This window comes from Oncorhynchus mykiss, chromosome 3 (genome assembly GCF_013265735.2).
Source record: "Oncorhynchus mykiss isolate Arlee chromosome 3, USDA_OmykA_1.1, whole genome shotgun sequence".
In the NCBI taxonomy this organism is placed as follows: domain Eukaryota; kingdom Metazoa; phylum Chordata; class Actinopteri; order Salmoniformes; family Salmonidae; genus Oncorhynchus; species Oncorhynchus mykiss.
The window spans coordinates 58,156,244-58,183,406 of record NC_048567.1 but is presented as its reverse complement, the minus strand read 5'-3'; the positions used below and the strand labels follow the sequence as shown (position 1 = coordinate 58,183,406).

The 27,163-nt window shown below is 40.9% G+C and overlaps 1 protein-coding gene across 1 annotated transcript in view; it reads right to left on the bottom strand.

Moving 5' to 3' along the window:
• The window catches only part of LOC110504354 (low-density lipoprotein receptor-related protein 1B), a 430,734-nt gene that overhangs the window by 287,184 nt on the left and 116,387 nt on the right, over positions 1-27,163 (bottom strand). Inside the window, exon 3 of the mRNA XM_036965026.1 lies at positions 26,688-26,810. Within this exon, the coding sequence (XP_036820921.1) occupies positions 26,688-26,810 (123 nt within the window). The remainder of the gene's footprint in view (positions 1-26,687; positions 26,811-27,163) is intronic.

Here is a 27,163-nt window from a genome sequence, read left to right as displayed (position 1 = left end):
TCTAACCCAAACAGAGATTCAGTGAAAATAAAAATCTAATTGATTTATCAAAACCAGTCCCCATGCTTTTCTCAGAGCAGGGTGAAACGGTGATAAAATAGTTGCAGCCTTTTACTTCAAATTCTATTGCTTCTAACTTCAATATGCTCTTTAAATAAATAACACCTACACCACTTTTAACAGGACATTACTCAAGACTAGTGAGTCTCATGTCACCTATGGTAGGCCTACAGTCTATCGAAAAATATGACGTGACTCTCCGCCACAAACTACATATAGAGGATTGGAGGATATTTCTGTAATTCAGTCAAATGTATTCCCATAGTACTTTGTTATTGATCCATAACTAAATAACATGGGCATTTTGAAAGAGTATTTTTATCATATAATAAAAGCATAAATATGCTGTTATTAGTTGCATTGTTTTAGTTTGAACCTGCAGACTGGCACTAAGAACAGAGCAGCGTGTCACGACTTCTGCCGAAGTTGGCCCCCCGCCTGTTCGGGCGGTGCTCGGCGGTCGTCGTCACCGTCCTACTAGCCACTACCGATCCTGTTTTCGTTTGTCTGTTGGTTTTGTCTTATTAGTTTCACCTGTGTGTATTTTAGTTTAATTAGCGTCCTTATATATAGTAGGTTGTCCCGCCCTTATTTTGTGGGGGATTGTTTTTGTTATTCTGTTGTATGGATGTTTTTCGTGCATGTATTCTCCGGACTATTTTGGTCCTGTGTTTTGGGCTGGTTAATTGTATGCGCCCTGTGTGTTGGCGTGACCGTTTGTGCACCGGAGAATAAATTGACACTCTACTGAACCCTGCTCTCTGCGCCTGATTCCACCCACCACTCCTAGTGTCTCGTGACACAGCGGGAATATTTCCCTAGTTAGCGCCATTATTAGTGCAATGCCCCTTAAAGTGTTGCCAGTGTGGCGGGGTGGGGGTCCACCCCACCCCTTTCCTTCTCCTCCCTTCCCCATGGGCTAGGTCGGTCACCTGTGCACGGCTCTGCGGCCCATCCCATGGCCCCTGCCCTCGTGCCTTGAACCTCATGCGCTTTCAGTTGATACAGCTGGAGAACTGCAAGGCAGTCCCATTGTGCTCCACTCGGGAGGCAGGACCAATATATATTGTCCTGCTAATAACAGGGTTAATAATATATCTGGGAGAATATCCAACAGGCTTTTATATAATTCTAAATGAATAATAATAAAATATTTTGGAGATGATTTAGTTTCAAATAACGTAAAATGAACGAGAAAAAGGCCATTCTTGAACATGGGGTGAGACATTGTTACTAATTTGTAAATAAAGCCAGTTAGTTTGTTGTTTAGAATTATTTCTGTTTTTAGCAAAAATCTACAGTCATCTCATGGGTCAATACACCCAGTCACTACAACGATACAAGCACCCTTCCTAACTCAGTTGCTGGAGAGGAACAAAACTGTGCAGGGATTTCACCATTAGGCTAATAATGACTTTAAAACAGTTACAGAGTTTAATGGCTGTGATAAGAGAAAACTGAGAACGGATCTACAACATTACAGTTACTCCACAATACTAACCTCAATCACAGAGAGAAAATAAGTAAGCTTGTACATAACAAAACTATTCCAAAATGTGCATCCTGTTTACAATAAGACACTAAAGTAAAACTGCAAAAAAATGTGGCAAAGAAATTAACTTTATCTCCTAAATACAAAGCGTTATGTTTGGGGCAAATCCGACACAACACGGTAAGTTTTTCTGGGTACATCTCTAAGAGCTTTGCACACCTGGATTGTACAATATTTACACAACATTAATTTTAAAATTCTTCACGCTCTGTCAAGTTGGTTGTTGATCATTAGTAGACAGCCATTTACAAAACTGTAACTAGGCCCCTCAGGAACATTCAATGTCATCTTGGTGGTTTAGGTTATTGTCCTGCTTAAAGGTACAATTGTCTCCCAGTGTCTGTAGGAAAGCAGACTGAACCAGATTTCCCTAACATAATGCAGCCACCAACATGCTTGAAAATATGAAGAGTGGTACTCAGTGTTGCTGTAATCTCTGCAAAAGGTGATTCTAACATGCATTGACTGAGGGGTGTGAATACCAGTGGAGGCTCTTCAGAGGAGGAAGGGGAGCATCATCCTCTTCAGTGAATTTCATAAAAATGTAACTTCTTATTGCTGGGGGCAGTATTGAGTAGCTTTGATGAATAAGGTGCTCAGAGTAAACTGCCTGCTACTCAGGCCCAGAAGCTAATATATGCATATCATTAGTAGATTTGGATGGAAAACATTCTGAAGTTTCTAAAATTGCTTGAATGATGTCTGTGAGTATAACATAACTCATATGTCAGGCAAAAACCTGAGAGAAAAATCCAACCAGGAAGTGGGAAATCAAGTCATTGCCTATCAAATATACAGTGTCTATGGGATCATATTGCACTTCCTAAGGCTTCCACTAGATGTCAACAGTCTTCAGAACCTTGTTTGAGGCTTCTACTGTGAAGGAGCGGGGAATGAGAGCTGATTGAGTCAAGTGTCTGGCAGAGTGCCATGAGCTCATTCAGGCGCGCTCCCGTGAGAGGTAGCTGCGTTCCATCGCATTTCTAAAGACAAAGGAATTCTCCGGTTGAAACATTATTGAAGAGTTATGTTAAAAACATCCTAAAGATTGATTCTATACTTCGTTTGACAAGTTTCTACGAACTGTAATGGAATTTTTTGACTTTTTGTCTGGTCTGCTCGTCGTGAATTTGGATTTGTGAACTCAAGGCGCGAACAAAAAGGAGGTATTTGGACATAAATTATGGACTTTATTGAACAAATCAAACATTTATTGTGGAACTGGGATTTCTGGGAGTGCATTCTGATGATCATCAAAGGTAAGTGAATATTTATAATGCTATTTCTGACTTCTGTTGACTCCACAACATGGCGGATATCTGTATGGCTTGTTTTGTTGTCTGAGCGCCGTACACAGATTATTGCATGGTGTGCTTTTTGGTAAAACTTTTTGGAAATCTGACACAGCGGTTGCATTAAGGAGATGTTTATCTAAAGTTACATGCATAACACTTGTATTTTCATCAACATTTATGATGAGTATTTCTGTAAATTGATGTGGCTCTGCAAAATCACCGGATGTTTTGGAAGCAAAACATTACTGAACGTAACGTGCCAATGTAAACTGAGATTTTTGGATATTAATATGAACTTTATCTAACAAAACATACATGTATTGTGTAACAGGAAGTCCTATGAGTATCATCTAATGAAGATCATCAAAGGATAGTGATGAATTTTATCTCTATTTCTGCTTTTTGTGACTCCTCTCTTTGGCTGGAAAAATGGCTGTGTTTTTCTGTGACTCGGTACAGACCTAACATAATCGTTTGGTGTGCTTTCGTCGTAAAAAGCCTTTTTGAAATCAGACACTGTGGTGGGATTAACAACAAGTTTATCTTTAAAATGGTGTAAAATACTTGTATGTTTGAGGAATTTTAGTCATGAGATTTCGGTTATTTTGAATTTGGTGCCCTGCACTTTCACTGGTTGTTGTCATATCGATCCCATTAGCGGGATCTAAGCCATAATACGTTTTAAAACTGTAAAACATTAAACAAGTTATCATTTTTAGACAAACCTATAGTGAATATAATCAAGTCACCAAACAATTGATTAAAACACACTATTTGTCAAAAAAGGTCTACAGTAGACTCAACAGCATTCTGTAGGGTAGCACCATGTTGTAGTTGGAGGACAGCTAGCTTCCATCCTCCTCTGGGTACATTGACTTCAATACAAAACCTAGGAGGCTCATGGTTCTCGCCCCCTTACATAGACTTACACAGTAATTACGACAACTTCCGGAGGACATCCTCAGGCTATCAGAGCTCTTGCAGCATGAACTGACATGTTGTCCACCCAATCAAAGGATCAGAGAATTAATCTAGTACTGAAAGCATAAACTACAGAAAGCTAGCTAGCACTGCAGTGTATAAAATGTGGTGAGTAGCTTACTCAAAGAGAGAGAAAGACAATAATTTAACAGTTTTGAACAAATTAATTACTTACAAAACGAAGGAGAAGTAAGAGAGAAATATAGTGTCCTTTTTTTCAGTTTCACTTATTTATCTAGCAAATTAGCTAGCTAGTTTAATACCCTACTGAAACACCCTGCTCAAACAGAGGGATGCATTGTTAGCTAGCTGGCTATGACTATCAAACACAACACTGAAACTCTTCCAAGTCAAGGTAAGCTTTTTGTTTTATTAATTTATTGCCACGGGGGCCCACTGGTGTAACTGCTAACTGACTGTACATTAATGTTACTGCATGATTGTAGCAGGTTTACTAATGCGTTAGTCAGCATAGCTAATAGAACTATGACGTTACTTTAGCTAATATTGGGACAACGGTGTAGGCTGTGTGTAGCGGTTTGGCTTGTTATGTTTTTTTGGACTAGTCACATACAGCTGATGTGTTGTGCATTGAAGTCCACAAGCGAAGGTACAAGGTGAGAGCAGGAGAGTGCATAGAAGGAATACAACGTGGCTGCTATGAAAGTGTTCAGGGGTGTATAAATTCTGCAGATTCTGTTGAAAAACATGAATTAAAAGTAAGCAAATGTCCAATAGAAACTCTTGTTTGCAACAATGATTACCCCCTATATCAGCTAGATGCAGTCGAAAGTGTGCAAGGCAGTATTGAAAGTCACTGTCTGTCCACTGTCTGTCTGTCGCCTCAAATTTGTCTCTCGACCTGTGTGCTCCTACGTTGTAAACTCTCATTCATAGGCTAGGTTGTAGCAACCTCATGATGGGTATAGGGAAAATTAGACTATCATATAGTAGCCTAAACCTACTGCATCGCTGTGAATGGAAAATTAATGAGTCATCCAATATGCTTCAATAGAAAAAAATGCCATGCTAATGAAAAAAAAAAAATCCTCTCCCATCTTAAACAGCACTGACCGCCATTGGTGAATACTTATGTTCTCCTGCATTGTCTTGGTGGTGTGCTTAGGTTTGTTGTCATGCTGGAAGGTGAACCTTCGCCACAGTCTGAGGTCCTGAGCGCTCTGAAGCAGGTTTTCATCAAGAATCTCTGTACTTTGCTCCGTTCATCTTTCCCTTGATCCTGACTAAGTCTCCCAGTCCCTGCCACTGAAAAACATCCCCACAGCATAATGCTGCCATCACCATGCTTCACCGTAAGGATGGCGCCAGGTTCCTTTCAGATGTTAAGCTTGGCATTCAGGCCAAAGAGTTCAATCCTGGTTTCATCAGACCGGAAAATATTGTTTCTCATTGTCTGAGAGTCCTTTAGGTGACTTTTGGCAAACACCAAGCGGGATGGCATGTGCCTTTTACTGAGGAGTGGCTTCCGTCTGGCCACTCTACCATAAAGGCCTCATAGGTGAAGTGCTGCAGAGATGGTTATCCGTCTGGAAGGTTCTCCCATCTCCACAGAGGAACTCTAGAGCTCTGTCAGAGTGACTATTGGGTTCTTGGTCACCTCCCTGACCAATGCCCTTCTCCCCGATTGCTTAGATTGGCCAGGCAGACAGCTCTAGGAGGAGCCTTGAAGGTTCTAAACTTATTCCATTTAAGAATGATGGAGGCCACTGTGTTCTTGGGGACCTTCAATGATGCAGAAATTATTTTGGTGCCCTTCCCCAGATCTGTGCCTCAACACAATCCTGCCTGTGAGCTCTACGGACAAGTGCTTCAACCTCACGGCTTGAATTTTTCTCTGACATGCCCTGTCAAATGTGGGACCTTATATAGACAGGTGTGTGCCTTTCCAAATCATGTCCAATCAATTGAATTTACCACAGGTGGACTCCAATCAAGTTGTAGAAACATCTTAAGGATGATCAATTGAACCAGGATGCACCTGAGCTCAATTTCGAGTCTCAGGGTCTGAATATGCAGCACCAGTCAAAAGTTTGGACACACCTACTCGTTCAAGGGTATTTATTTATTTTGACTATTTTCTACATTGTAGAATAATAGTGAAGATATCAAACCTATGAAATAACACATATGGAATCATTGTGTATCCAAAAAAGTGTTAAACAAATCAAACAATATTTTATATTTGAGATTCTTCAAAGTAGCCACCCTTTGTCTAGATGGCAGCTTTGCATAAAAAAATTTTTAAACCTCTCCAATGTGTGTGTGTGCACACGTGTGTGTGTGTGTGTGTGAGTGTGTGTGTGTGTGAGTGTGAGTGTGTGTGTGTGTGTGTGTATGACCACAGGAAATGAGGGATCACCCAGGTATGAAGTACACTGAACAAAAATATAAATGCAGCATGCAATTTTAAAGATTTTACTGAGTTACAGTTCATTCAATGAAATCAGTCAACTGAAATAAATACATTTGGCCTAATCTATGGATTTCACATGACTGGGAATACAGATATGCAGCTATTGGTCACAGATACCTTTAAAAAAAAATGTAGGGGCATGGATTCAGAAAACAGTCCGTATCTGGTGTGACCACCATTTGCCTCATGCAGTGCAACACATCTACTTCGCATGAAGTTGATCAGGCTGTTGCTTGTGGCCTGTGGAATGTTGTCCCACTCCTCTTCAATGGCTGTGCGAAGTTGCTGAATATTGGTGGGAACTGGAACACGCTGTCATACACATTGATCTAGAGCATCACAAACATGCTCAATGGGTGACATGTCTGGAGAGTATGCAGGCCATGGAAGAAATGGGACATTTTCAGCTTCCAGGAGTTGTGTACAGATCCTTGCAACATGGGGCTGTGTATTATCATAATGAAACATGAGGTGATGGCGCCAGATGACTGGCAAGACAATGGGCCTCAGGATCTCGTCACGACATCTGTGTACGTTCAAATTGCCATCAATAAAATGCAATTGTATTCGTTGTCCGTAGATTAGGCCTGCCCATACCATAACCCCACCTCCACCATGGGGCACTCTGTTCACAACATTGACATCAGAAAACCGCTCGCTCATACAATGCCGTACACACTGTCTGCCATCTACCAGGTGCAGTTGAAACCGGGATTTATCCGTGAAGAGCACACTTCTCAGGCGTGCCAGTGGCCATTGAAGGTGAGCATTTGTCCATTGAAGTCGGTTATGACGCCAAACTGCAGTCAGGTCAAGACCCTGGTGAGGATGATGAGCACGCAGGTGAGCTTCCCTGAGATGGTTTCTGACTGTTTGTGCAGAAATTCTTCGGTTGTGCAATCCCACAGTTTCATCAGCTCTCTTGGTGGCTGGTCTCAGAGGATCCCGCAAGTGAAGAAACCGGATGTGAAGGTCCTGGGCTGGCACGCTTACACGTGGTCTACCGTTGTGAGGCCGGTTGGACTGCCAAATTCTCTAAACTGATGTTGGAGGCGGCTTATGGTAGAGAAATTAACATTAAATGATCTGGCAACAGCTCTGGTGGACATTCCTGCAGTTATCATGCCAATTACATGCGCCCTCAAAACATCTTTGGCATTGTGTTGTATGACTAAACTGTACATTTTAGAGTGGCCTTTTATTGTCCCTGTGCACCTGTGCACCTGTGTAATTATCATGTTGTTTAATAATTTTCTTGATATGATATTCTCTTGGTAAAGGAGAAATGCTCACTAACAGGTATGTAAACACATTTGTGCACAACATTTGAGAGAAATAAGCATTTCTAGGATCTTTTATTTCACCTTATGAAACATGTGACCAACACTATATTTTTTGTGTTTACATTTTTTGTTCAGTTTAATAACCATCAAGGGTCATAACCCAACCTGTTTGTGTTTCATGAAGAAAAAAAGTAACATCCTTCTTAGTTACAGAGGGTGCAGTGAGAGAGACTACTGTGCACAAAAAGCTCAGGATATCAAATGTTTTCCTATGATCAAGGAGCTAAGTAGGTCCACTCTATTCAAAACTGCCGAAATTCATCAGCTTTTTTTTCTTCATCCTTTCCATTAAATTAGAATAAATGCAATGTCATTATCTGGTGTCAGTCCACTCACAGCCAAAATAAATCTTCAATCTGCGCTATCCACATAGTATTTTTAATTAAACACCATGGTACATTCTTCAGAGAAGTAAATGTAGAGAAATCCGCTGGGACTGGGCGATCTATTTTGTATTTTTAACGTGTAATGAAAAGTCTTTCAGTGGCTATGTTTATTATGATTATCGCTTTAATCAGAGCTCCACCACCGGTATGCCAAATGATACATTCTTGGAAAACAATCATTGAGAATATATTAGTAGGGACGCTCACTGAACTGCTCTGTTTTAGATTTGTAACGCTCATACCTTGTGATTGCATGTGTGCCAGTGGATTCCTTGTCCAGCCATATTGATTATCAAGGTATCATACATAGCTAGCTTCTCCTTGGCCCATATTGTGTATTTTAACTCTGACTTTTAAAAAAAAACACCAGATCCAACTGCACAAGTTAGACTTGTAGATTCTAATAATTGAATCCTAACTTTTTATTTAACCTTTATTTAACTAGGCAAGTCAGTTAAGAACAAATTCTTATTCACAATGAAGGCCTACACTGGCCAAACCTGGACGACACCGGGTCAATTGTGCACCACCCTATGGGACTCCCAATCACGGCCGGTTGTGATACAGCCTGGAATTGAACCAGGGTGTCTGTAGTGATGCCTCAACCACTGAGATACAGTGCCTTAGACTGCTGCGCCACTCAGGAGCCCCAACTTGAGACAGACATATGCCAACGTAAGACATTCCTGCATAACGCCACACCAACTATCCTGCTAGCTATTGTCTGAGAACTAAGCAGCTGGTCCTGGTCCATTCCTGGAAGGGAGACCAGTGGTGTTGCTGCTCGAAGAGGTGTTAGATGGGGCAGTAGAGGGGAAAAAATCCCTCTGGTGAAAGCAGACACCAATGCCCCAGGCCAGGGCAGTGATTAGGCACTACCCTGCAAAGGGTACAATCCTGTGGATGAGATGGTAAACCAAGGTCCTGACACAGAGTGGTCATTAATTGCCCATGACACTTGTAGTGAGAGGAGGAATGACAAGCCCAGTGTCCCGGATGAATTCTAAACCAAGTCGCCTTACCATGGCCACCTAATCAGCCACCTCTTTTCTCCGCTGCAACTCCCTAAGCTGATGATGTGAATGGTAATATTCTCTCTGCAAACCTACAAGGTAAAATAAAGGTCCCAAACTTAAGATGTTAGTTTGTGTAGGGGTGTGTGTCTGAACAATGAGACATGAATAAGAGAGTGCACTGTCCCTTAGGGAATAGTCAGCTCCTCACTTCACTACTAATTCACAGCGCTATCACTGTTGTCAATCTTTTTGAGACCCTGCTGAGTTATTTAAAGCTAGAAGAGTGTTTGAGCTACATTATGTCATGTTGGGTCTCTGACAGTGGAGGAATGTCTGAGTAGCACTTTGGATGGGAATAAATGGCATGAGCAATATTTATAAGGTCCGTCTGAAAATTGCCAGTTCATTTGTTTGACGAACAGAGCTAGGGAAACAATGGGAGTGGGTGTATTCAAGTTTGGAAAAAAGCCATCAAGCTCACGAAAATATATAGGAGAACACTGCTCCAAGAGTAGGAGTAAGCTGAACTTACAACTTTAACCCCAATTGCATCAACAACAATAGCATATGATAAAGCAAAAACAAGTTTGTAGATTTTTTTGCAAATGTAGAATTTTTCAAAAGCAGAAATACCTTATTTGCATAAGAATTCAGAACCTTTGCTATGAGACTCGAAATTGAGCTCAGGTGCATCCTGTTTCCATTTATCATCCTTGAGATGTTTCTACAACTTGATCGGAGTCCACCTGTGGTAAATTCAATTGATTTTTGATTTGAAAAGGCAAACACTTGTCTATATATGGTCCCAAAGTGGACAGTGCATGTCAGAGCACAACCCAAGCCATGAGGTTGAAGGAATTGTCTGTGGAGCTCCGAGACAGGATTGTGTCGAGGCAAAGATCTGTGGAAGGGCACTGGCCTCCATCATTCTTAAACGGAAGAAGTTTGGAACCACCAAGACTCTTCCTAGAGCTGGCCGCCTGGCTAAACTGAGAAATCGTGGGAGAAGGGCCTTGGTCAGGGAGGTGACAAAGAACCTAATGGACACTCTGACAGAGCTCCAGAGATTCTTTGTGGAGATGGGAGAACCTTCCAGAAAGACAACCATTTCTGCAGCACTCCAACTTCATGATGGTGCTGGAGTAGTGTTTGCCCACGCATTCGTGGGTGAACAGGGAGTAAAGAAGGGGACTAACCACACACCCCTGAGGGGCTCCAGTGTTGAGGATCAGCTTGGTAGATGTGTTGTTGCCTACCCTTAACACCTGGTGGTGGCATGTCAGAAATTTCAGGATCCAGTTGCAGAGGGAGGTGTTCAGTCCCACGGTCCTTAGCTTAGTGATGATTTGTGGGAACTATGGTGTTGAATGCTGAATTATAGTCAATGAACAGAATTTTCACAAGGGTGTTCCTTTTGTCCAGGTGGGAAAGGGCAGTGTATAGTGCGTTTGAGATTGCGTCATCCTTGGATCTGTTGCGGCGGTATTCAAATTGGAGTGAGTCTAGGGTTTCTGGCATGATGGTGTTGATGTGAGCCATGACCAGCCTTTCAAAGCACTTCATGGCTACCGACGTGAATGCTACGGGGCGGTAATCATTTAGGCAGGTTACCTTCGCTTTCTTGGGCACAGGGCCTATGGTGGTCTGTTTGAAACATGTAGGTATTACAGACTCGGCCAGGGAGAGGTTCAAAATTGTCAGTGAAGACACATGACAGTTGGTCCGTGCATGCTTTGAGTACACGTCCTCGTAATCCGTCTGCCCCTTCAGCTTTGTGAATGTTGACCTGTTTAAAAGTCTTGCTCAAATCGGCTACGGAGAGCGTGATCACACAGTCGTCTGGAACAGCTGGTGCTATCATGCATGCTTCAGTGTTGCTTGCCTCAAATTGAGCATTTAGCTCGTCTGGTAGGCTCGCGTCACTGGGCAGCTCGCGGCTGTGTTTCACTTTGAGGTCCATAATAGTTTTCAAGCCCTGCCACATCTGACGAATGTCAGAGCCAGTGTATTAGGATTCACTCTTACACCTGTATTGACACTGCCTGTTAAATGGTTCTAGGGTTGGTTCTAGAGTTTTTTTCCTCTCGTTGTACAGAAATTAGGTAAAAAGGATTTAAACTTGCCTGGATTAAAGTCCCTGGCCACGAGGAGTGCCGCTTCTGGATGAGCATTTTCTTGTTTGCTTATGGCCTTATACAGCTCTTTTAGTGTGGTCTTAGTGCCAGCATCGGTTTGTGGTGTTAAATAGACCGTCATGAATAAAATAGATGTGAACTCTCTTGGTAGATAGTGTGGTCTACAGACTATCATGAGGTATTCTACTGTACCTCAGGCGAGCAATACCTTGAGACTTCTTTAATATTAGACATGCACACCAGCAGTTATTGACCACTAGACACCCTCATCTTGCCAGACGCAGCTGCTCTGTCCTACCGAAACATGGAGAAGCCAGCCAGAAACATAAGATAATACAGTTTTTAATGTCCCGTTGGTAGGATAGTCTTAATTGTAGATCGTCCAGTTTGTTTTCCAATGATTGCACTTTGGCCATTAATACAGAGAGTAGTGGTGGTTTACTCACTCGCCGACGAAATCTCACAAGGCACCCAGACCTCCGCCCTCTGTATTTCCGTCTTTTCTTCACACGGATGAGGAGGATTTGGGCCTGGTCTCCGGGAAGCATTATATGCTTCACGTCAGACTCATTAATGAAAAAATCTTTGTCCAGTTCGATGTGAGTAATTGGTGTTCTGATGTACAGAAGCTCTTTTCAGTCACAAGAGACGGTCGCAGAAACATTATGTACAAAATACAACAATGCAAAAAAACTAACAAAATATCACAGTTGGTTAGGAGCCCATAAAACGGCAGCCATCCCCTCCGGCGCCGTTACATATATTACGTAAGGCTGAGTTTACTACTGCCCCCTTGAGAATATTCCGACAATTTTTTTAGACAGTCTCGATCCTCTCAATCCATCTGACGTGAGACTCATTTGACAGAAGTACCGAAACTAACAAAAATTCTAGTATCAAACTGTTTTTCATGTTCTAGTATTGAAAAAGTACAAAAGTTTCAGTATATCGTGCATCACTACTCTCTTCTCAAGTAACCTTTTCTCCCCCAGTGAACTTCAGGTCATTGACATTTTAAATGCTACTCTCAGCCAGGAGGTTCTGCTCTGTATTTTCCTGACCTTGTGACAGCGGAGACAAATTGTTCCGATGACATATAAGAGCCGAGGGTCCATTTCGTGGTTTCGTGGTTACCCATGCACCTACAGTAGACACTGCACATCCCAATATAATTTCATTTTCTCTACCTGACTCATCAGAGTATACCTGCCACAGGCAGGCAGTGGCAGGTTTCTCCATAGCAATAACTGGACCACCAATGTCTGATTCACACCATAGGTGTTCGCTTGGATATTTTCTTTTCAATGTGGTCCTATGGTGTGAATCAGGCACTTGTGTGTTTGGGCAGAATATGTCGGTATACAGAGTTGTATCCTGCCCTGTCCTCACTTTGGAGATCTGAATGGTAACTACATCTCATTAGTTGTTGTTTGTTTGGTTGTTCTTTGTGTTTAGTCTCTTTGTGAATGTCCCCTTCTTCTCCCACACTGTGCTCCTGGTTTAAGGGCAGAAGACCGTTCAGTGAGGGTGGGCCAGTGATTCACTTTAACTCACTTCTCTGAAAAATATAATATTTGCCATAAACAGTACTAGTCAAAAGTTGACACACCTACTGATTCAACAGTTTTTATTTATTTTTTACTTTTTTCTACATTGTAAAATAATAGTAACGACATCAAAACTATGAAATAACACATATGGAATCATGTAGCAACCAAAAAAGTGTTCAACAAATCAAACTATATTTTATATTTAAGATTCTTCAAAGTAGCCACCCTTTGCCTTGATGACAGCTTTGCACACTCTTAGCATTCTCTCAACCAGCTTCATGAGGTAGTCACCTGGAATGCATTTCAATTAACAGGTGTGCCTTGTTACATTTGTGGAATTTCTTTCCTTCTTAATGCATTTGAGGCAATCATTTGTGCTGTGACAAGGTAGGGGTGGTATACAGAAGATGGTCTTTTACCAAATAAAGCTAAGTCCATATTATGGAATTAACAGCTCAAATAAGAGAAACAACAGTTTTTTTCTTACTTTAAGACACGAAGGTCAGTCAATGCAGAAAATTTCAACTCTTCAAGTGCAGTCACAAAAAACATTAAGAGCTATGATGAAACTGGCTCTCATAAGGACCGCCGCAGGAAAGGAAGATCCAGAGTTACCTCTGCTGCAGAGGATAAGTTCATTGGAGTTACCAGCCTCAGATATTGCAGCCCAAATAAATGCTTCACAGAGTTCAAGTAACAAACACATCTCAACAACTGTTCAGAGGAGATTGCATGAATCATGCCTTCATGGTCGAATTGCTGCAAAGAAAACACTACTAAAGGACACCAATAATAAGAAGAGACTTGTTTGGGCCAAGAAACACGAGCAATGGATATTAGACCGGTTGAAATCTGACCTTTGGTCTCATGAGTCCAAATTTGAGATGTTTGGTGTCTTTGTGAGACGCAGATTAGGTGAACGGATGATCTCGGCATGTGTGGTTCCCACCGTGAAGCATGGATGAGGAGGTGTGATGGTGTGGGGGTGCTTTCCTGGTGACACAATCAGTGATTTAGAATTCAAGGCACACTTAACCAGCATTGCTACCACAGCATTCTGCAGCGATACGCCATCCCATCTGATTTGCGCTTAGTGGGACTATCATTTGTTTTTCAACAGGACAATGACCCAAAACACACCTCCAGGCTGTATAATGGCTATTTGACCAAGGAGTGTGATGGAGTGCTGCATCAGATGACCTGGCCTCCACAATCACCCGACCTCAACCCATTTGAGATGGTTTGGGATGAGTTTGACTGCAGAGTGAAGGAAAAGCAGCCAATAAGTGCTGAGCATACGTAGGAACTCCTTCAAGACTGATGGAAAATCATTCCTCATGAAGCTGGTTGAGAGAATACCAAGACTGTGCAAAGCTGTCATCAAGGCAATGGGCGGCTACTTTGAAGATCCTCAAATATAAAATATATTTTGATTTGTTAAACACTTTTTGGGTTACTACATGATTCCATATGTGTTATTTCAAAGCTTTGATGGGTTCACTTTTATTATTCAATGTATTATTAAATAGTAAAAATAAAGAAAAACCCTTGAATGAGTAGGTGTGTCCAAACTTTTGATTGGTACTGTATATTGTACTGTGAAAGTTTGGGTTTGGATCAGGACTAATCAGTTTGTATTCTCTCTGAGACAATGGCATTCACATTGTTGACCCTGTGAATTTATCTTTTAATGTCAACAAAATGAGCGGCAGGCCTTTTGGTCCATTTGTCATCTCCTCGAGTCTCCTCAACATTACTATAAATGTAGAGATGATTTGTTTTCCATTGGATGTAAACAGATATCTAGGATTCATTGTATCTATATAATAATTATCACGTGTTGATAGTTTGGGTATCTGTTGATAGTTTGAGCATAGTTTGACTATCCAAATAGTGTGAACTAATATGTTTTTGAAACAGCCAAGCCCACGGATCACTCTTGTGATGTGACCACATACCCATTGTAAATCACATAGAGAATTGAATTATGCACATTTGTGAGAGAGAGAGTAGAGTATTGTCATCAACATGCAATGAAATAGAGTCTATTACTTCAGTGGACAAACATTATACTCAACTTGCTTGTGTTAATATATCAAATTCAAAACCACTCACTGTACAATAAAATAACCATACATCAGCCTCCAGCAGTGATGACTGTGGCTGGGGCCAATTCACAACAACTTGCGATTTAGAAAACAAAATGGACAAAAAACCATAGCACAGTAATCAGAAAAAAGTCAAATAAATGTATTGTGAGAAATAGTAGCATAATTCCTTGTTTAGCGATGTTTTCTAGCTAGACTATCATTATACAAATGCATACATCTGATTGTTTAGGGGGGGGGCACTTCAAATGAATAATACATTATTGTCCAAATGGCAACAACCAATCTTGTCTACATTGTGTAGACTTGGCCATTATATGGAGGGGGGGGGGGGGGATTACAGACTGTGCAGTCTATCAATGTTCCGTTAATCAATACTATTGGCACAATCATGTACTATACTGTGGTTGTGTGGCTTATAAACAGAACACATGTAAGCCGCTGTCATTACGTTGCCCTCTTTGGGAACAGCAAGCCCCATCCCCCTCTCCCTGTCTCCTACACCCAGGCTGAGAGAGGTCGTAAATTCCTGGAGGAGATTATCTCCTCATGGCCACAGCATAGAGAGAGAGTATAGTTTTCATAGAAGAGAACAAAGGAATTTCTTCCACCTCACAGAACTTGAGGTCCAAACAAAATTTATGTTCCGGAGAAGGTATAAAAGATCGGTGAAGAATCCACCTAAAAACTAGTTCATTTGGTACAATTTTGTGAAACTCATGGGAGACAATACCATAACGCTGTTTATATAATAGCCTCAGATATGAGGTTTACATCTAATTGTTGTATAAGATGAATGAGTGAGAATGATAATGAAGGAAACTCCAATTCCCTTTTGAGTTTAACTGAATCAGAGGACCGCCCATGAGCACAGTTAGGACCTGGTGTCATGAGACAGCTTTTTCTGCTCTCCCAATTAAAACCCCACCTTAAGAATTTCTCAAGAGACCATGTTGCTCTCAATTATGAGAGGACAAAGGTTGCAGACCAGCTTACCTCGATAACGAGACGGCCAAGGTTTGAGCCCAGACTGCTGAATCTTTTAACCACCCCATGTGGTTAAACTCTTAGACTATCGATACCGACAGAATAAAAACAAGTCTTTGATATTAATTACTAGTCTGCAGCTAGGAATTCGGTATCATTGAACGCGAAGACCGACAACCGCCGAAACCATCTATTCTATAACGACATGAATGAATGTCACTCTGAACTATCCATTCTAAGAGAGTTGGAGAGGATGGACAAACTCTCCAACAGAAACAAACTTTTCAACAGAGACCCTGACGACACACTGAGTGTAAATATATATATTGATTGCAATTGTTCCAGAATGAGTGAGGATTAGCATTTCAATTGTTACAATTATCAACTCTGTAGTGACTTCACAACTGACCCCCACTCCCCTTTTGTCTAACAAGCTGCCATGCCGGTTTAGCCCACTAGGGCACATTCCCCTATCATTTCTTGTAACCATATTTACTTTGTTTGTATGTGTGTGCACTTCTGTGATTGTTTAGTTAGTTAATAAATAAATGTTTTAAGACAAGTGATGTATGGATGACTCATAGTGAAGACTGGGTTCGTGCAGATAACCAACAATTTACGACGTTTGGAATGAGACTAACGTGAGGTAAAGAAGAATTCATTAATCAGAAGACTATTGATCAGATAAGAAAATATCTGAAAAGTTATATTAGGAAAATTATAACTTTGTAACCTGAATATTTTTCTTGGTGCCCCGACTTCCTAGTTAACTTCTTGACGCTACCCATCCCTTTAGCGGGATAATTGTCATCAACAACCGCTGAATTGCATAGCGCCACATTCAAATAATATTACTAAAAATATTTATATTCATGAAGTCACAAGTGCAATATAGCAAAACCCAGTTTAGCATTTTGTTAATCCAGCTGTCGTGTCAGATTTTGAAAATATGCTTAACAGCAAAAGCAATCCAAGCGTTTGTGTAAGTTTATCGATCACTAGACAAAACATTATGAACACCTAGCATCTAAGTAGCTTGGTCACGAAAATCAGAAAAGCAATAAAATGAATCACTTACCTTTGATGATCTTCGGATGTTTTCACTCACAAGACTCCCAGTTACACAATAAATGTTCCTTTTGTTCCATAAAGATTATTTTAATATCCAAAATACCTCCGTTTGTTTGGCGCGTTATGTTCAGAAATCCACAGGCTCGAGCGGTCATGACAACGGAGACGAAAATTCCAAATAGTATTTGTAATGTCCACAGAAACATGTCAAACGTTTTTTATAATTAATCCTCAGGTTGTTTTAAAAATATATAATGATAACATATCAACCGGCACTGTCTCTTTTTCAGTAGCAGAGGGAGAGTCAATGGCTGCCCCACTGTGTTACGCAAGCAAAACTCATGCGAACACCCAGCTATCCACCAATGCGATGTTATTTTTCTTGCTCATTTTTCAAAATAAAAGCCTGAAACTATGTCTAAAGACTGTTGACACCTTGAGGAAGCGATAGGAAAAGGAATCTGGTTGATATCCCTTTAAATGGACGAAAGCAGGCTATGGAACATGGAGCTTTCAAAATAGAAGCCACTTCCTGGTTTGATTTTCCTCGGGTTTCGCCTGCAATATCAGTTCTGTTATACTCAGACAATATTTAGACAGTTTTGGAAAGTTTTCTATCCTAATCTGTCAATTATATGCATATTCTAGCACATGGGCCTGAGAAATAGGCCGTTTACATTGGGAATGTTATTTTTACAAACATAAAAATAGTACCCCCTAGCTGAGAGAGGTTAATTACAGTTACATGATTAATCAGTTTAATTGCATAATAATAATTACAGAGAATCTTTGATAAAAACAAAGTCTTCAGTTAATGATAGTAAAGACACAACACCTCCAAATTGTAACTCAATGAGCAATCAAGTAAAAGTAATTGTATATTGCAGCCCTGTGTGGGGTGGGGTATACGTTTTAATATAAACAGTAGGCTACAGTTGAACTCAATAACAGCTGGCTACAATCCAGCTTCCTGTAGGATAATTATCTGATTCTGACCAATGTTTTTATGTTGCCTATAATGAATGGTGTAGTAGTGGCCCTACTTACATAATATAACTGTGCTTACAATAATGAAAAACAAACCAGAATGGGAATTATTGATTTATGCTTATTACAATTTATTCAAAAGCCCAGAAGCTCAAAATGCATTTAACCATATTGTATTACTGAATAGAATATTCTTACAGGGTATCATTTCATTCTCTTGGTGACTTTTTAGGTGGCATAGCCCTTATGTGTCGTCTGTGTTTGTTCTGACTCAAAGCACACTGGTGCGCTGCAACACTAACTCCTCTGTCGAAACAGCAGGGGGCTAATGTAGGCTTTAGTACTTTGATGTCACCCCATGGTTCCATGACAGCCACCCTGACAGGTTATAAAATATGCTCCTTTTTAAGGGCTCCAGGTAACAAGCTAGAGATGTTGTCCTTTATAATATAAATAGAGGGAGAAAGAAAAGAGAAAAAGAGTAACTGTTGAAGCAGATGTTGGGAGAGAGGGGCCAAGGAGATGCAATACAGAACAGTACTATCCTACGTTAGCCATGGATGAAACACAATGGGAACTGGAGTGACAGTGGGAATAGGACTCAAACCATTTTAAATGCTCTAAACATAACCGGCCAAGTTGCTGAGCTAGCTGCAATGCAGCATGGTGAAAAAAACATTCTGAGCAAAGGCTATTTCAAGGGCAGATATGTCACCTCTAGAGGCCACCATGAACACACACACACACCGACACGCACACCGACACACACACCGACACACACACCGACACACACACCCACACACACACACACACACACACACACACACACACACACACACACACACACACACACACACACACACACACAGTTTTGAAAACCTCATCGTTGGTGCGTCTGTTTCTGTGCTCCCCATAAGCAGATGGCAGCAGCCTCAGGAAGTATATGAGCCCTGCTCTAAATGGGGAGAGACTGCCACTAAATTAAAAGGCTGATTTCCAAAGCCCTCTGCCTCACAACACAACCCTCTCCTCTGGATGGGAAATTATGAGTTTAGATCATAAACGAACAGGATGCACATGACAGGCTAAAGACAAGACACTGTGAACAGCATTGTGAACATTATGAACAGCACTCGGATGCTAATGAGGTGTAAATGACTTTGGGCTCTGTTGATCTGTATCACACAGGCTTCCTGGTGTAGGGACAACAATCTAAACACCAGATCCATTTACTTACTGCTTAACCAAAGACACTCCAATCACACACAAACTAATGAAGTGACAGAGCTGTCAGAATATGAACTGGAACAGCTTTAATACCTGAGACACGTCTCCCTCCTCCCCTCATTGAAGGGAAACGTAAGGTGAAAAAGCAGCTTAAGCATGCACATTACAAGGACATATATATACTCATTTAAAACACCATATCCTTGAAAAGTGCTATCCATTTTCACTACAGATCGAGACTGTACGTGTTAGAATACAGAACACAAAAGAGCTGATGAGTAGACTATGTCTGTGTCCCAAATGACACCATATTCCCTATGGGACCTTGTCAAAAGTAATGCACTACATAGGGAATAGGGTGCCATTTGGGACACAGGCTATGTGTTTCAGATTTTCCAATGAGTCAACAGGGGCTTTGTGTCTAGGCTGCAGGACAGCCAGGGGAGGTAAACATTACATAATGCAGAAGTCCTGGTCTGTCCTTCAGCTCAATAACAAGGTGCTATGCTACATTACCCCCTAAACCTCTGTCCTACTGCTGCCAACTCTCTCAGGGAATGGACACATTTACAATATATTTATTTCAATGTGGCCAGAGACAGAAAAAAACACCCTGATACATTATACAGTAGGCCCAGACTGCTACAACAACTTTACCTGGCATTCCCCTATTTCCATTTAAAACGTTGTAATGCTAAGCCCATGCCTGAATGTTTTTTAACCTGAAACTGAGGCTACTTCCATCATCAGAGATGATTATTTCTAGTTCAACAGTGTTGTATGCAATTACAAGTACATCCACAAAATACAATTATTACTACAAAGTAAAGTTAAGATGATTTGACAGAAATGTGGCCAGGGCCATTTGTTCTGAGTGGACTGCAGCACAAATGAACCAAAAGTCAATTATTACAAGTCATGACCTATTCAAAAGTACCATAGTGCATTAAGCAAACTGCAATCATCTCGTAATGGCAGACCTATCCTTTTGCTACCACAATGGATTTCTATTATTTTTCAGAGGATACTTATGTAAAGAGAAAATCCAGACAGTTTACACTGTACAGGTTGTAGCTGTGATATCCCTCTTCCCCTGAAAGCTTTGTACTGCACTAACTTTGACCAGGACCCATATGGCTCTACTCAAAAGTAGAGAACTATATAGGGAATAGGGTGCAATTTGGGATTGCAGCCTAAGTCATCAAACACAAACTAAGCAGTCCTCCATGACCACGTTTAAGGCAGCTACTGACCCTTTTCATGCTCATCTGATCTTCTGGGCATGAAAATTCCATCAGATGATTCACTACAGACTGACTACTTCTCTATCTCTCAACATCAAAACAGCAAATCTGTCTGTTGCGGTGGCACCAGGACAAGTCGAAGAAGTGATTAAAAGTGAAATTAATTGCTGTGTGCTGCATTTCAGTTCATACATTACACAACAGGCCTACTATATCCAATGGCAGTACCTTTTGTACACTAACGGCTTAGGCCTTTTTATTCCATTAAGAGTGACTGTTTTATGCAAAATAGTGTTAAATTAGAGGACACTGGAGGACATTATAACTGCACTCCCACTTATTAATAATCTCTTCAAATATGCAGTAAACAATGCATATCATTTCAGATAGACAGATGTCGCACTCTGATATACCTACAGTACGTGTCTGCTAATTTATGCTAATATGATTAAGCTACTGTAGGCCTATTTCTACCGCTAGTCATCATATAAATTATGCACTGGAATGGTTTTAGAACTGAAGATATTCCACTTATTAATATCCTCTTCATATACAAAGTAAACAACAACTGGTATCATTCCAGACACCAGAAACAACAATATACAGTATCTGTCCTAAATTATCTAATGTGATTAAATTAAGATACTGTATGTATACCAGTAGCAAGGGAAAATGACTGCACCGTCTCATTGAAGCCACAGAGTTCAAGGCTGAGCGGGGTACTGCAGGCATTGTTTGCTGAAAACAAGATCCCTACAGTATGTCCTACCTTACCTCTTTCAGGTAAGAAATTCAAACTTATAGCCTCTGTCTCTTGTGCAATTTGCAAGTACCTGTGCTCCGCTGGCCTTTCCTTAAAAAACGTTCCTAAACTCTTGGTGTCCCATGTAGGAAAAGCTAGACTAGAATAGCTTGCTGGACATTTTTATTACTTTTTTAGCTGAATGTTAAATAAAGCAGCTACAGTGCCTTGCGAAAGTATTCGGCCCCCTTGAACTTTGCGACCTTTTGCCACATTTCAGGCTTCAAACATAAAGATATAAAACTGTCTTTTTTTGTGAAGAATCAACAACAAGTGGGACACAATCATGAAGTGGAACGACATTTATTGGATATTTCAAACTTTTTTAACAAATCAAAAACTGAAAAATTGGGCGTGCAAAATTATTCAGCCCCTTTACTTTCAGTGCAGCAAACTCTCTCCAGAAGTTCAGTGAGGATCTCTGAATGATCCAATGTTGTCCTAAATGACTAATGATGATAAATACAATCCACCTGTGTGTAATCAAGTCTCCGTATAAATGCACCTGCACTGTGATAGTCTCAGAGGTCCGTTAAAAGTGTAGAGAGCATCATGAAGAACAAGGAACACACCAGGCAGGTCCGAGATACTGTTGTGAAGAAGTTTAAAGCCGGATTTGGATACAAAAAGATTTCCCAAGCTTTAAACATCCCAAGGAGCACTGTGCAAGCGATAATATTGAAATGGAAGGAGTATCAGACCACTGCAAATCTACCAAGACCTGGCCGTCCCTCTAAACTTTCAGCTCATACAAGGAGCAGACTGATCAGAGATGCAGCCAAGAGGCCCATGATCACTCTGGATGAACTGCGGAGAGCTACAGCTGAGGTGGGAGACTCTGTCCATAGGACAACAATCAGTCGTATATTGCACAAATCTGGCCTTTATGGAAGAGTGGCAAGAAGAAAGCCATTTCTTAAAGATATCCATAAAAAGTGTTGTTTAAAGTTTGCCACAAGCCACATGGGAGACACACCAAACATGTGGAAGAAGGTGCTCTGGTCAGATGAAACCAAAATTGAACTTTTTGGCAACAATGCAAAACGTTATGTTTGGCGTAAAAGCAACACAGCTCATCACACCATCCCCACTGTCAAACATGGTGGTGGCAGCATCATGGTTTGGGCCTGCTTTTCTTCAGCAGGGACAGGGAAGATGGTTAAAATTGATGGGAAGATGGATGGAGCCAAATACAGGACCATTCTGGAAGAAAACCTGATGGAGTCTGCAAAAGACCTGAGACTGGGACGGAGATTTGTCTTCCAACAAGACAATGATCCAAAACATAAAGCAAAATCTACAATGGAATGGTTCAAAAATAAACATATCCAGGTGTTAGAATGGCCAAGTCAAAGTCCAGACCTGAATCCAATCGAGAATCTGTGGAAAGAACTGAAAACTGCTGTTCACAAATGCTCTCCATCCAACCTCACTGAGCTCAAGCTGTTTTGCAAGGAGGAATGGGAAAAAATGTTGGTCTCTCGATGTGCAAAACTGATAGAGACATACCCCAAGCGACTTACAGCTGTAATCACAGCAAAAGGTGGCGCTACAAAGTATTAACTTAAGGGGGCTGAATAATTTTGCACGCCCAATTTTTCAGTTTTTGATTTGTTAAAAAAGTTTGAAATATCCAATAAATGTCGTTCCACTTCATGATTGTGTCCCACTTGTTGTTGATTCTTCACAAAAAAATACAGTTTTATATCTTTATGTTTGAAGCCTGAAATGTGGCAAAAGGTCGCAAAGTTCAAGGGGGCCGAATACTTTCGCAAGGCACTGTATCACGTTTCAGGTAAGACCCAAATGCAGACTGTGCTGAAGTAACAATGTATATTACAGCAACAGGGCAGGCAAACAACAGGTCAAGGCAGGCAATCCAGAGTAGTGGGAGAATCCAGAGTAGTAGGACAAAGGTACAGGACGGCAGGCAGGCTCAGGGTCAGGTCCGGCAGAGGTCGGTAATCCCGAGTAGTGGGGCAAAGGTACAGGACGTCAGGCAGCCTCAGGTTCAGGAATATCAATAGACAGGAACAGAGGGAAAACCGGGAAAGAGTGAAAACCGCTGGTAGGCTTGACGAAACAAAACGAACTGGAAACAGACAAACAGATAACACAGGTATAAGTACCCAGTGGAGAATGGGGGAAATGACACCTGGAGGGGGGTGGAGACAAGGACAAGTGAAACAGATTAGGGCGTGACAGCAGCCAATAGAACTCATGGGTAGTTTGAAAGAAGAGTGAACGTGCGACGGCAGTAGGCTATAGCAGTTATTTATTCAGACCCATAACCATTCAATCTTTGTGAAGAGAAGTGAAAGCCTTCTGCATATAACTCAAGTCCTATATTATTCAAGGATGTCATTAGAATGATTAAGATAAGAACAACAAAACATACTTACAAATGGACAACGACCCCAAGCATACTTCCAAAGCTGTGGCAAAATGGCTTAAGGATAACAAAGTCAAGGTATTGGAGTGACCATCACAAAGCCCTGACTTCAATCCTAGAGAATATTTGTGGGCAGAACTGAAAAAGTGTGTGCGAACAAGGAGGCCTACAAACCTGACTCAGTTACACCAGCTCTGTCAGGAGGAATGGGCCAAAATGCACCCAACTTATTGTGGGAAGCTTGTGGAAGGCTACCCCGAAACGTTTGACCCAAATTAAACAATTTAAAGGCAATGCTACCAAATACTAATTGAGTGTATGTAAACGTCTGACCCACTGGGAATGTGATGAAAGAAATAAAAGCTGAAAGAAATAATTCTCTCTACTATTATTCTGACATTTCACATTCTTAAAATTAAGTGGTTGTAAAGGATCTCGTCCTCCTCCTCCTCTGAGGAGGTTTGAGAAGGATCGGAGGACCAAAACGCAGCGTGGTAAGTGTCCATAATGTTTATTTTAAAACATAAACTGAACACTACGAAATACAAAACAATAAATGTGAAATGAACGAAACAGTCCCGTGCGGCGACAAACACTGACACGTAAGACAAACACCCACAACCCAAAACTGAAACAATTGACAGCTGCCTCTGATTGAGAAACATACTAGGCCGAACTCAAAAACCAACATAGAAAAACAAACACACTCACGCCTGACCACACTAAAACAAAGATAAAATAACATAACTATGGTCAGAACGTGACAGTGGTGACCCTAACTGACCTAAGACAGGGAATTTTTACTAGAATTGAATGTTAGGAATTGTGAAAAACTGAGTTTAAATGTATTTGGCTAAGGTGTATGTAAACTTCCACCTTCAACTGCATTTGTCAGCGTACTAATTATACAAATAGGCCCTAATACATTTGAAAATTGTAATCAAATTCGCTAGCATGTACTTGTAACATTGTAGGGCGCATGCGCTTTACAGAAATTGCATGGTCTCTTGTGCTATATCATGGTTTGAATGATCCGTAAATCTTTAAATCCAGTCCACATAATACAGTATAATACAAAACAGTACAGTAATACAGTTCACACTCAAAAGATTAGCCTACTGGATCTACTGTACAGTAGTTTAATTTATTTACCCAAAAGAGCATATAGCTAGCTACCTCTATAGGTTGTTATGTGTTTCTGTTGTGTGTAACGTGCAATAGCCTATATCATATATAATCAGTACAATCATTCGGGCTTTTTTGGTCTTGGGCTCATTAAATATCGTTAATGTCATGCTTATAAAATGTATTTAATCAGCCTCAGGTAGCATCATGTTTGAATGTTCATGCTGATCAAAGCTCTAATCAAATCCAGACATGTTTCTGCTTTATAATGCTTTTGAATGACCCGGTTCTGGCAGGAAATACCGGGTAACCCAGAAGAAAAGTGATTTATTTTCGGGATGGAACTTATGTAAATTACAGGGAAAATATTCAACCCTAATCTACACTGATTGAAGTGTATTTAACAAGTGGCATCAATAAGGGATAATAGCTTTCAACCTGGATCCACTTGGTCAGTCTATGTCATGGAAATATCAGGTGTTCATAATGTTTTGTACACTCAGTGTATGCAGTCATTAACCAGTAGTCAGCATATACACGCTTATGTGGTTCTAGAACAGTAGCCCTAGCCACCACAGGACCCACAGAAGGATGTTTCTCCCAAACACTGTTTTATTTGAACCCTTTATTACCTCTGTCAAGACTGTCTGCTTAGCTCTGAGATCTCCGGAATGGCCACTTTACAATTCACTGGCGTTCAGCCATCTCAGGAGAGTGTCCTGTTGCCCAGTTTCCCCGGTGCAGAATGGTAACGGTAGCGAGCGTCAGCTGTCTGGTCCCTGCAGGGTAAGCCATGCCATGGCTGAGCATCTAAACCAGTGGCCTACTACAGTCTTAGGTTAATGGAATGCAAGGTGTGTGTGGGTGTATATATATATATATGTTTGTGTGTGTGTCTCAGTGTAATGGAATGCAAGGCTGCTCTCCCATGTGGTGATTACACTCCACTGAGGCAGAGCCTGGGACTAGCAAATGGTACCATGACATGACCATTCCCTGGAAGATGCAGGGAGGGACACAACTACTGCATGGAGAGTGCAACTGGGAAAACTCAGGTCCCAAGAAACCCATCATAAAACACAGACCCTCATCTTCGGTTGGATAAGAAACAGCCATCAATTATTCTCCATTCAACACAAAGCACCAATAAAGTATTGCATGGTGCCGAAACTAATAACACATAAAATATCTCCTTACAAAGGCTGTAGTTTGTCTAAGAGACCACACACACACACCACACCGAATATCTGTCTGCCATTCATCTGCCGTTAGGTATTAGAACCAGAGCACTAGGTTATTGGAGCCACAGTGCTGGTAGCCTATAAACAAGGTTTAATTTCACTGTGCTTCTCTTTGCGGGGCTCAAAGCTGATCTAATTCCTTTTTCTATCAATACATAATCCATGATAATAAGCTGCGACAAATTCCCATGATGAATATTCAGGGTTTCTCTCCACAGGCTTAGTAAATAAAATGGAGTCAACACGGTTAATCTAAATGATAATGGAATACCTGGTGAGGGGAGACTTGGCCCACTGCAACCTTGGATATACGCTACGTTTTAGGACAATATTATACCATCTTCTCACAAATGGGAGTTCAATGGGAAAGGTCTTCACTATCAATATATAAGATTGTGGAGGGAATTGTAAACTTGGCTACAGTGATTTCTTAGCTGGTCACATTTGATAATATCATGAAATGAGCACTAGTATCATTTTAAAGATCTAAAATTGATATTAGGATGATGCAATACGCATTTCGAAATTTACAGAAATAATAAAGAATACGTTCAGTTAGAGGAAGGATAAAGCATGGAATAAGAAATCACAGAATGTGAAATAATATGGTTACCTTGTAGGCGGGAATTAACTGTATAGTGAATGGGTGAATGAGTGCATAAATTGATGAGTAAATTATTGAATTACATCTTTCTGGATTGAAGTGTTTGGTGAATGGGTGGATGGATGAACGTGTGAAATAGTAACTTACATCTGTCCGAGGTTTCGTCCGAGGCATCTGGACAGTCAGGCTCCCCATCACAGAGCCAGCCCTCGGGGATGCAAGTCACCTCATCATAGCAGTGAAACTCCCCCACATCACACAGTATGGGCTCTGGATGGAGGAGAGAGAATGGAGAGAGGAGATAGAGATGTCATGGATGGGATGGATGGTTTGCATGTTTCAATCAAAACATGTACCTGTAGTAGTCAACTGGCATGAATGAGGTTGCAGTGACTGTGTATTTACCTTGAGGCGGTTATAAAATATTTTGGAATGAAATGAGCTGAAGGAATGAATGAGTTGATCATATGTGTGATAATTGCATTATTCATGTTATTCAGATGTGGATGTAACTATGGATATTGTCTTCTTTACCCAATGCCCCTCTCTGTGGATCAATACAGTTTGTTCAATTCAATCACTGTCACAATAAGTAGACAATTGTTGTGACTAAGCCATTTCCT